At 35.6% G+C, this 10,984-nt stretch overlaps 3 protein-coding genes across 5 annotated transcripts; 2 read left to right on the top strand and 1 right to left on the bottom strand.

Annotated features, from left to right (window-relative positions):
- Positions 1 to 364: 364 nt before the first annotated feature.
- LOC108971052 (peroxiredoxin 1) lies at positions 365 to 2,103 on the top strand. Of its 2 annotated transcripts, none has more exons than XM_018936842.1 (2): positions 365 to 559; positions 1,155 to 2,103. In XM_018936842.1, exon 2 carries the CDS (start codon positions 1,155 to 1,157, stop codon positions 1,737 to 1,739), a length of 585 nt encoding a protein of 194 aa, XP_018792387.1. In that variant the 5' UTR covers positions 365 to 559; the 3' UTR covers positions 1,740 to 2,103. The 2 variants fall into 2 exon arrangements, with proteins under 2 accessions (XP_018792387.1, XP_018792388.1); XM_018936843.1 differs by lacking the exon at positions 365 to 559 and adding an exon at positions 993 to 1,079.
- A 3,586-nt stretch (positions 2,104 to 5,689) lies between these two features.
- LOC108970997 (40S ribosomal protein S15Aa) lies at positions 5,690 to 6,863 on the bottom strand. The gene is made up of 2 exons (XM_018936761.1): positions 6,780 to 6,863; positions 5,690 to 6,244 (listed from the first exon to the last, which is right to left on the bottom strand). The coding sequence occupies exon 2, from the start codon at positions 6,240 to 6,242 to the stop codon at positions 5,850 to 5,852; it is 393 nt and encodes a 130-aa protein (XP_018792306.1). The 5' UTR covers positions 6,243 to 6,244; positions 6,780 to 6,863; the 3' UTR covers positions 5,690 to 5,849.
- A 462-nt stretch (positions 6,864 to 7,325) lies between these two features.
- LOC108970994 (protein GPR107) lies at positions 7,326 to 10,480 on the top strand. 2 transcript variants are annotated; one of them, XM_018936755.1, is made up of 10 exons: positions 7,326 to 7,446; positions 7,514 to 7,688; positions 7,752 to 7,862; positions 7,955 to 8,100; positions 8,172 to 8,697; positions 8,757 to 8,855; positions 8,915 to 9,048; positions 9,120 to 9,269; positions 9,388 to 9,505; positions 9,573 to 10,480. In XM_018936755.1, exons 2-10 carry the CDS (start codon positions 7,599 to 7,601, stop codon positions 10,149 to 10,151), a joined length of 1,953 nt encoding a protein of 650 aa, XP_018792300.1. In that variant the 5' UTR covers positions 7,326 to 7,446; positions 7,514 to 7,598; the 3' UTR covers positions 10,152 to 10,480. The 2 variants fall into 2 exon arrangements, with proteins under 2 accessions (XP_018792300.1, XP_018792299.1); XM_018936754.1 differs by having other exon boundaries at positions 7,326 to 7,688.
- The last annotated feature ends 504 nt before the right edge of the window (positions 10,481 to 10,984 follow it).

A 10,984-nucleotide genomic window follows, 5' to 3' on the forward strand; every position in this document is an offset into this window, starting at 1 on the left:
GTTAAAAATATATGCAAAAGGTGCGCCAATTCACAATAGCCGTGCATAATAGGCGTTCACAATAAATTTATCGAATCAGCCGATCATATATCACTAGATTTTGCAATGGCTCCTCTCGTGCCCTTGTATATTTCGGTATAGAATTTTTGCAATCTGCAATCTTACAAGAGCAAGAGAATCCAAATACTGTATTTTAAAAAAGTGGTGTCACCTTTATATTGACTACAGAGAACGCATTATACATTCTCTGCTACCAAAGCGAAATATCGTAACGTGTGCCCACCGCTATTAACGAAGCTTTTCATTGCGCGCGCTTTTGCCAACTGCTGTCAAAGCTGCAATACAGGCAGCTGTTTTCTGGACGTCGTATTTAAAATAATCATTCTTTTGCAATTATTCGAACAGATTGGACGTAAGTTCGTGTTATTCCGTTTTGTATATAATTTTTTACTCGCCTGCTGCCTCACACTAGTGCGTTTTTGCGTTTTCGAGTAAATTCTCCCGCTGCCGGTAAAACAAATTATCGTGTGAATTAATTTTGCGGAAAATAATATAAGACGTAAGTAAAAATGCTGCAATAAGGGGGGTTTTCAATTTCATATGAAACGAGTCAATAAAGTAGTTGGGAATGTCTGTAATGAAGGTTAAATAAAAGGGACTAATTATATAAATAATATGGTAGCAAATAAATATTTGATATTTTTCAGGCAAATGAATTTAAAAGATTCTAGAAAAATTAGTGAACTGATCTGATAGTGTATATATATGTACATACATAAATTGTAAAGCGTTTTAATAACTCGTCAGCAGCCGGGTTCGTTTCAGACCTCCGCACCGCTAACCCGGCGCATTAGTCTCGAAAAGACAAACTATCGCTTCGCAAAGTCTGCTCTTTCTAATTGTATTTGTTGCTAGATTTTTGCAGTTCTCGTACTTTTCCGTCTGTAGGTACCTAAATTGCTGATTCACTGCTTATTGTGGTAAACGCAAATTGTATATAAAAAACCCGTTTGTATGATGAGGTTCAGTACATTAACCGCGTTGAAAAGGTGAAATTGAACTGAGCTTGCCCCAGAAAGGTTATAAGTTATTTACTGCAATTGATTGGTACGGTGTTTTTAACTGTATATGTGGTTGTTATTTGTATTTTGCAGATGCCGAAAATTCAGAAGTCCGCTCCCCATTTCAAGGGAACCGCCGTCGTCAATGGCACCTTCAAAGATATCGATCTGACCGACTATAAAGGCAAATACCTAGTGTTGTTCTTCTACCCATTGGACTTCACTTTTGTGTGCCCAACCGAAATTATTGCGTTCTCGGATCGCGTGTCCGAATTCCGCAATATTGGCTGTGAAGTTGTTGCCTGCTCAACAGACAGTCACTTTACGCATTTAGCATGGATTAACACACCACGTAAACAGGGCGGTCTCGGTGATTTATCTATCCCATTGTTGGCCGACAAATCCATGAAGATAGCACGTGACTACGGTGTGTTGGATGAAGAAACCGGCATTCCTTTCCGTGGACTTTTCGTTATTGACAGAAGCCAGAATTTGCGTCAAGTAACCATCAATGATTTGCCAGTTGGACGCAGTGTCGACGAAACTTTGCGTTTAGTTCAGGCGTTCCAATTCACCGATGAGCACGGTGAAGTATGCCCAGCCAACTGGAAGCCCGGTGAGAAGACCATGATTGCTGATCCCAAGAAATCAAAGGAATACTTCGCCCTTGCTTCTTAAGCATATCATAAGTTATTAAGGCAGCTGTGAAGTGAATTGCGCAAAAGAATAAAATCAGATGTTGTGTCCATAACGACGCTGGAAGTTGTACGTTACAAGAACAATTAAAAAATAACTTAAAAAATCATTACTGCAAATTACAAAAGAACAGCATTGCAAAAAAAACAATAGCACTCAAAGTGCGCTATAATGAGGCCCATTTTATGCATTAGCTCGTAATTCTTTATATAAAATATATGTATGTGTGCGCATATCCAACAAGTTTTCATTTTGTATTCGGAGAACTAATGTTCATTTGAAATTCAATTAATGTATGTTGCTGGAAAGTGTTTATTACAGAAATAAAAATGGAATAAAAAAATCATTCACTATTAACTCCCTGCTATTTCACAACAAATACAATTCCGCAGCAATAAACAATTTAAAAAATATAATGCATAAATGCATATTTTTTGCCGGTCATTATTAACACATTGAGAACGGCGCGACCCACCGGTGGGTCATACACTAAGGTGAAACTGCCAACTAAAAGCAGCGCCGTCCTCAACGTGTTAAGAAATGGGGGATAGTAAGTGAAAAGTTACACAATTTATTAATTTTATTTCAGCAAACCTTTGTACCTGTAATGTAGCATGTCTAGCCACAATTAACAATGGGGGAATTCTCCAAATCGACAAGTATTGAACGGGAAGCGCGTTTGGTGATACCTGTCCAAAGATTAGATTTCGTCATTTAAATTTTTTTTGGCAACAGCGATATAAAGTATGATGTACATGTGTATAAACATAGCAAATACAAATACGGGGGATTACACTAGATCTTTGATAAAAAATGGTTATACAAATGAAATAAACGCTTGCCATGCAGAAGTGCCGTTGAGTGCTCAACAATATTATGATTATTTATTATCTACATGAACGCCATGATAAGATTACTACAGCCATTTTAGCTTGGATTGAATTGTATTGGAGCGGCCGCAGATGTGGTGCCATATTTGTATGAAGAATTATGTGGGGAAATGCTTCTAAACCGGTCAACAGCGTGTTGAGAGTGATACAATTCAGGAACAACGTGTGTTGATAACGATTTCATAATATCTGTCGCTTGCTGGTTTACTGCCCTCTATTTAAACGTGTTGGACGTTTTTTTTTCGCCCATCAGCCGGTATCACATACCAGACCACTTAATGCAGTAAGCGCAAAGCGCGTTTGCTTATCCTTACATGTACATACAAATTGCACATATACAACTTGTCACCATGCGACTCCATATAAGAATTTCCTGTTCGGTTGCACATAATTTCGTTTTCAATGTGAAGTGCAGAAAACTTGTAGCACACACGCCGCTGGTTAGCTTGCTCTTTGAGTGGCTATGTACATTCGCTAGACTAGACTTGGGCAAATTCATTAAAATTCAATGCACGCACCCAGAAATGTATGTAAGTATGTATGTATGAAGAGGCAAGTGCAACTGTATGTTATGGGTGTGTAGATACATACATATATGTATGCACTTGTGCCAAAGCATTTTTATAGATTTATGTACGTATGTACATATTGCATTTTCACAAAACGCTTGCAGTTTTATTCTATTCTTTCTTTCAATGGTATGCCCTTTCTTGAATTTTTGCAACCCAGCTCCCCAACAAGAACCAAAATAAAATAAATTTCATTAGAATGAACTGAATGTTGTTGGTTATCTGCGGCATTTGGTCAGCACGACTGCATCTGGTGAAGACTACCATAACAGCTCCTTAATCCGATATGTTGTATGGATGTACATGCATACATATGTAGTGATGTCCATATACTTATATGCATCTACCGTACGATATTTGCTTCGATTTTCAATTATGTTTATTATGTCCAAGCATACGCACAGACGTGCCAATAGTCTACTCGTGAATTTAAGTTCCATCGCATTGGTGAGCACTGATGCAATAAAGCCAAACACACTTGCCATGCCATGATTCAGCTTATTGAGATAAGTGATTTCTTGAAAGTTTGCTATTTGTTGATAAAGTAAGCACGGCACGCATTCTATTGTTATAAACCACATAAAAGCAAATAGCAAATACAGAATCATCCTAATTATCACCTCAGCTTTTCAAGTAGTGGCTCTAAGAAATAATAGCAAGCACCTATGATAAGTATGGCTTTTATTATATACATAAGTACATATTTGTGCTTATACAAATGAAAAAACTCCAACAGATATGCTTAATAGCCCACGTACGATGTTATCAATATTGATCAGCTTATAGTTAATAGCGGCGATAAAAGAGCAACTATTAAAGATAGTAAAAAAAGTAAAGCCGAAACGTAACTAATTGAAATCCAATAATTATAATGGCCAAGTAATTCCTGACTACTGACGTACATATGTATGTATGTATATATGTACATGTGTATGTATCTGAGGCATCAATGGCACAAACAACTAATTCACTTTGGGGTCATTCGAGCCGCAATAATGTTTTGGTGACGTGAAATTATATTCAGATTAGAACTTAGTAGCATTAATTTACTATTTGTTGTTTTGCACAATACAACATTTTAATATAAGGTCGGCAGGGTTCATATAAAATGCTAACTGTTATCAAAATAGTTGGAAGATAGCTATTATTGGAAATGGAAATTTTACCGCCTTTATTATGCACAGGTACAAAATTCTATATTTAATAACTACACTAAACATATACAAACGTACATGATTTATAGCAGAGCATTCTTAGACACGAACAATCAAAAGTGTCTGGAAATTGTATTATATTCCTCAAAAAGCCATCAATACAAATGTACGGCAGTGTCGAATCATTTCTAGTATCGAGTGCAAATGGTGGTATTTACTATTTGTTTTGCTGATAAGCTCACATACTTACATATTTGCGCACATGTGCAGTGGTCTTCATAGCAAACAAAATGTGTTTCCTAGCATTATTGAAATACAAAATTGATTGCAAAAGTATATGAAGCTTTGGTTTCTACTTACAAACACGCCGACATCCATATACATACGAGTATGCAAGAACGTTCATGAAAATGTTGATAAGATATGACTAATATAACAGTACTGCAAATACAACTTTTTCTAATACACACATTCCTGTATTGATATCTTGGAGAAAATATTTTATTTTGCGCTCTTTTCTAAAAGCACTTTGCAAGCTTATAGCAAATTCTGTTTTTAAACCGAACGGTTTCCAGTATAAATTTTGCATACTTTTAGGCGTTTTAAAAATAAGTTGATTAACTAAGAGCGCAACTGCAAATTATATTTTTGAGTGAAAATAAATGAACGGAACGGAAATCTATATTTTTATACCCTGAACGATATACCCGCTGTGCCATGAACTTTATAACACTTAGGAAAAACATCATCGGAGAAACTGCCATCTATACCATACAAACTGACATATCAAAATCAAGTTCTTGCATCGAGCCTTGTGTACTTATGAAGGTTGGTTTGTTGTTGTTATTGTAGCGGCAGAAAATATTCCTGAAGCAATGGTCGGAATAAAGTACGGGTTTGTGCCGATTACTTAAACTCGACTGTCGTGTGAAGGGTATAATTGCTTCGGTGCAAGACGCCGGATCATTGTTTTTTTATTTATTGTAAACCATACACGAAGCAAATCTGACAAACGATGAGTATATAATAAACGCACATCTCCGGTCTTTTAACTAAAGAAAGTTGGCATCACAAATGTTTTTTAACGCAGCAACCGATTTCTGATTATAAAAATTAAATTATAAGTGGGGAATACATTTTTAAGGCGTTAAAACAATTCACTTGAGCACTATTGTATCAAGCATTATTGATTTTTGTCTAATGCACAAATATGTGTATTGGCTCACTATACGCGCAATACACCATTGTTATTTGTATAAAGATATTTGGCACAATACTATCATAAAATAGCCGGTAAAATGTAAGGAAACCCATATATATAAAATTTTTCAATTCTTTATTCTCCTTCACGCACAATTACTGCAGTTTTTCAGTGACTATTATCATTCTAGTTTTGTAAAAAATAATATAAACACTTTGCTTTTGCCAGCTGCAATAGCTTAAATACACTTTTAATAGTGTAACGATCCTGTGTCCCGCTTAGAAGAAGAATCCAAGAATTTTACCTCCCAAATGTTTTCGTCTGGCCTCTTCATGATCCATGATACCGCCGGATGTAGTCAACACAACATAACCGAATTGACGAGAGGGCAACAAGTTGTTGGTCCACTTCTCAATGTCGTTGATGGGCACATCGAAGCGGGGCGAGATGACGCCGCATTTGTTCAAGCGACCAGTCAGATTAACTACAATTTTGCCGGAACGATGATCATCAACAATTTCGAATTCACCAATGTAGCCATGTTTCATCATTACGGTAAGGAATTTGACAATAACTTTGGAGCAGGGACGCAGGAGAACCTGACGCTTGCCACGCTTCTCAGCGTTGTTAATGCATTTCAAGGCATCGGCCAATACGTTCATTCGCACCATGGCTGAAAAATAAACAAAGGATACGTTAAAACCAATATACGCTTAAGAATATCGTTGCTTCAGAGGAATTTTCATGTGCTGTGGATTATTTACAATTGAGTTCTGCAGAATCAGCAATAGTTTACTATAAAAAAACGTAGAATTTCATCGTAAGCCACGCAACGAATGTGCACGCAAACATTCATATGCAAATTTGACAGTTTATTATAGAAACGCCGCAATCAATATTTGTTGTAGCGCTAAGAAAACCACGTAAAGAAAATTTAGGCCATATAAATCCCAAAAGCCGTTTCACTGAACTTTTGCTTCAGCTGATGTTGCAAAAAACATACTGCATGGCTTTGGCAACAAAATATCAATGGCATAGGTATTCGGGCAAGACGTGAGCAAATTCATTTCACTTCATAGATGTACACAAAAATAATAAATATGTGACAGAAATGACGCGAAATATACTTCTTTTCTGTAATAAAACACTTTTCCACAGCACTTGTTGAAATTTCCAAAGACCTTTATGTGAATTTTCTCTAAGATTACCTAAGATTTATTTTGTTGAATTTTTTGACAAATTCACCCGAACGCGAACGTATCGAAAAAGAGGAAGTCCATATTGCTCAAGTTGTCAGCATTGCTTTTTGACAGCTGTCAAAACCATTGCGAGTTGCCGGATGCGCTTGCAAGTACAGGGCGTACACCAATAAATCGGGAATGTTTGAAGAAAATTCGTAACAAAAAATAAACATTTCTTTATTTGATAACTGATTTAAATAGTTAAATGTATTTATATAAACACATAAATTTAATCTATAAAATAAGTTCATTCCGATACTCCTACTTATAATATATTTTCATAAATATGCGTTATATTTGGTACTGTTCAAAATCGAAATATTTTGTATTAAACATATTAGCTTCATAATTTAGTGACTAATCGTAATCATCGTAAAATATATAATTTTTTTTTTAACAAATCGTAGCAATAAAATATTTTATATTTTTATATTATATTAATCATCTGACTCAATGTGTAAATTTTGTGCGCCACCTAGCGTTAATGTAATTTTAACATTGACAATCAGATGTTCCTCCTCCTGACGAATCGTAAATTTTATACGTACATATTTTCTGATATTTTGCTGCTGATATTGTGAAAATTGTATATTGATAAATAACTTAAAAAGGCAGTTGAAAACTAAAATAACAGGTATATGGTTGTGTAATTCAATCGAAGTTTATATATACGATCTATTTAAATGTTTATGTGCCACCAGAAAAAAATATAGATCGTTTCGATACAGAACTGATATCGTCGGCTATCGCAGACGTTTGTTTTAGCCATAAATAACGAAAATAAACATGGGTTATCAGACAAGATGCAAGTTTCTAATTCTCCAAACACTGCTGATAGCTTTAGTGGCAGCCAGAAAGCATCACCTAGAAGTTCGCGTAAGTAAATGATGCGACAAAAGTTTGTATGGTAACTGAGTTAACGGTTTGTTTCCGTTGCAGCATGACGTGCGGCCATATATAGCTTTGAGCACATTCGGTTTCTATATTGGTGGACATTTAGATGTGCTGTTGAGTAAAATGCATATAGAAGATGAGAATGAACAAGATTTGGTGAGAATTCATTTATTTGTTTGTTATATTAACATAAAAAAATATAATAAATTAAAATAATAAAATAACATAAATTATATTATTTCGTTTAGTTTGGCCTAACGTTAGATAAAACTACAATAGACCAATTAAACCCATACTTGGACTCGCATCAAAACAGATGCATACTAGAGGAACCCGCAGAAATGCAGCGCAGTGGTCCAATTTTAATATTTCTATTGGACTTGAAAAATCAGCTGTAGGTCTCCTTAAAATAAAAAAAAAAATGTCAACTGCCAATAAAAAAATTTACATTTTAACCTATTTCAGTATAAGAGTAAAATGTTCGCCCGAGTGGAAGAATCAACACATTGTACGCAACCATGATGAGCTGCCTATGTACCGTGGAAAGCGTTACTCTAAGCTTAGCGATTCAACAATCTTTCTACAGCGCCGTAGGCGTAGTGATGACGCGGCCGTTGCACCTGGTGATGAAAACGATATACCATTGGAGGAACGTGAAATGCTTGATGACGACGATTCGGTTGAAGTGCCACAAATAATTTCGAAGCCCTCATCTCCATTGCCAGCTGTTAATGCACCACTACCGACAAAAGTTGCCGAGTCAGCTGTACACGCAGTTGCTGTCAAAGCGCCAATAGCAGCAGATGCTAATAAAGAAGTTCAATCTATTGCAGAGGAAAATCCTTTCCCTCACGAACCGGAAAAAGTCGCACCTGCAATTACGGCATCTCAAATTAATTTCGAAGATAATGCGCAGTTTGAGATTTGCCGCAACTATACAATGCCATTGACAAAGCGAGTTATTGATGGAAAGGTCTATTACAATATGTCGGTAAGTTAACGGTGTTGTATGTTAGTACATATTGCATTACTTATAAGTAAACATCATAGTTCTCCATGCTTGTGGCCGCCTTGCATGATGAGGGTCTTTACAACCTGCATTTCCACTCTTGCCCCAATTACAGGGGATTGAAGGAGGTTTCTTTCGATGTAAGTTGCTCTAAGGAATTTATGTAGCGGTAGTAATGTAAAAACATACGCTTTTTTAGGTGGACATTGAGGAGAAAAATGAAAATAATTTCCTTTCCGCTGGCGAAATGCCGCTCCCCGCTTTATATTCCATGATGAGCGTACTATTTTGCTTGTCGGGCTTCTTCTGGATCTTCATTTTGAAGAAGAGCAAGTGCGTACACGTTTAGAGATTAGAATATGCTTTCTTTTCGGGAAATTTATATATCCTATTTGCACTTTTAGGCACAACGTTCACAAACTACACTACATAATGGCCTTGCTGGTGTTCCTTAAGTCGCTGTCTCTCATGTTCCACGCCATTAATTATCATTTTATCGAAATACGCGGTGAGCACGTTGAAGCTTGGGCGATATTGTATTACATAACACATTTGTAAGTATATAAATGAAATATGGCACATTTTAAAAATATTGGTTCAATAATCTTTCATTGAAAAAATACTTTTTTGTGCAAAAATTATTTAAAAATTTATATTTTTTTTAAATAACAGATTGAAAGGTTCCGTATTATTCATCACAATCGTGCTTATGGGCACCGGCTGGACATTCATTAAACCCATACTTTCTGATAAGGATAAGAAAATCTTCATGATTGTCATACCGCTGCAGGTAAAATAATTGTTACTAACAATAATAAGTAACAATTCTCATTAACGCATAATATTTATCACGCTAGGTACTTGCCAACGTTGCTGAGATCATAATTGACGAGTCCGAAGAGAGCGATATTGAGTTCCGCACTTGGCGCAATATTTTTATTTTCGTTGATTTGCTCTGTTGCGGTGCCATACTCTTCCCGATTGTCTGGTCCATACGCCATTTGCATGAGGCGTCGGCCACCGACGGCAAAGCTGCTATAAATTTGCGCAAACTCAAGCTTTTCCGTCAATTCTACATAATGATAGTTTGTTACATTTACTTCACACGTATCATTGTGTATCTGCTGAAGATGACCGTGGCATTTCAGTATGCTTGGCTGGATGAGATGTTCCACGAAATGGCAACTTATGTGTTCTTCGTCTTGACGGCTTATAAATTTCGTCCGACTTCATCACATCCATACTTCTCGGTGCGTAATATGGATGATGACGAAGTGGAAGTACTTACTGAATCTGGTCTCACAGAGGGTTTACATCGCACGAAGGCGCTTAACCGTACTGTATTGCCACCAGCTGGCTCCACACTACTTAAAAGCTCAGCTGAAGAACGTGAGAATTTAATAACGAAACGTGAATCGAGTCATGAATACGATTAAATGGCGAAAGCAAATTGAAGACAAGCCGTAGTGTGCGGAATGAAGAAAATAGTTGTGCATTTTTTGTTGTATTGAAGTATATTTGTTGGATGTAAATGTATGTGGCCATTGCCAGTGTGGAATGTCTTACATTCAGATTTAACATTCTAATTTCCAATAAATTTTGGTTTCTCGGTTTTCTTGCAAATATGCATAGGCAACTTATATAAAATTGGCAGTTTGTTCAACACACTGCCATATTATTATGATACTAAATATTATTTTAGATAATTTTTATAACTGATGGCGCATGCAATTGAGCAATAAACTAGATATATATTTCAGAATAAGTTTTGCATAGTGTTTGTTTCCATGAAGTTCCCGCAGTGCCAATTGAAATGAAAGTATTTGAATATTTTTCTAAAAACAAAAAAAAATTAAATAAATTTGGCAATTGAGCACCATAAATATTTATAATTCCCGCTAAAGGACAAACAGTGCTGCCAAGTTATATTGTAAAGAGTATTTTTTTTAAACCTTTCGCTCGCGCCTTCATTCATTAGGCGACCTTAATAACTTAATCGAGGCATGTTTTTTAGCACTTTTCTTTTTTCTTATTTTTGATTTTTTTTGAAATTAATTAATTAATTTTTTGTTTTGTATTATGTATTATGTACATATTTTGTTGTTTTGTATTTTTGTTTACTTTGTTAAGTATTTTTTGTATTATGCTTATTTTGTATGTTTTTTGTCTATTTTAAATTGTATTCTTTATTCCTTTTTTAAATTTATTTGTTTGTCTTATTTTGTATCTACATATATTTTTTGTTTTATTCTCTTTTGGTATTGTTTTT

Source organism: Bactrocera latifrons, unplaced genomic scaffold (genome assembly GCF_001853355.1).
Source record: "Bactrocera latifrons isolate USDA-ARS-PBARC rearing strain unplaced genomic scaffold, ASM185335v1 scaffold_32, whole genome shotgun sequence".
NCBI classification, from domain to species: Eukaryota; Metazoa; Arthropoda; class Insecta; order Diptera; family Tephritidae; genus Bactrocera; species Bactrocera latifrons.

What these genes read in the sequence shown, in the direction of transcription:
- LOC108971052 (XM_018936842.1), top strand. Translation starts at nt 1,155, where the DNA reads ATGCCGAAAATTCAGAAGTCCGCTCCCCATTTCAAGGGAACCGCCGTC.
- LOC108970997 (XM_018936761.1), bottom strand. Translation starts at nt 6,242, where the DNA reads ATGGTGCGAATGAACGTATTGGCCGATGCCTTGAAATGCATTAACAAC.
- LOC108970994 (XM_018936754.1), top strand. Translation starts at nt 7,599, where the DNA reads ATGGGTTATCAGACAAGATGCAAGTTTCTAATTCTCCAAACACTGCTG. An exon ending in ATGAGAATGAACAAGATTTG is followed by an intron (nt 7,863 to 7,954) that starts GTGAGAATTCAT and finishes TATTTCGTTTAG; the next exon opens with TTTGGCCTAACGTTAGATAA. An exon ending in TTCATTTTGAAGAAGAGCAA is followed by an intron (nt 9,049 to 9,119) that starts GTGCGTACACGT and finishes TTGCACTTTTAG; the next exon opens with GCACAACGTTCACAAACTAC.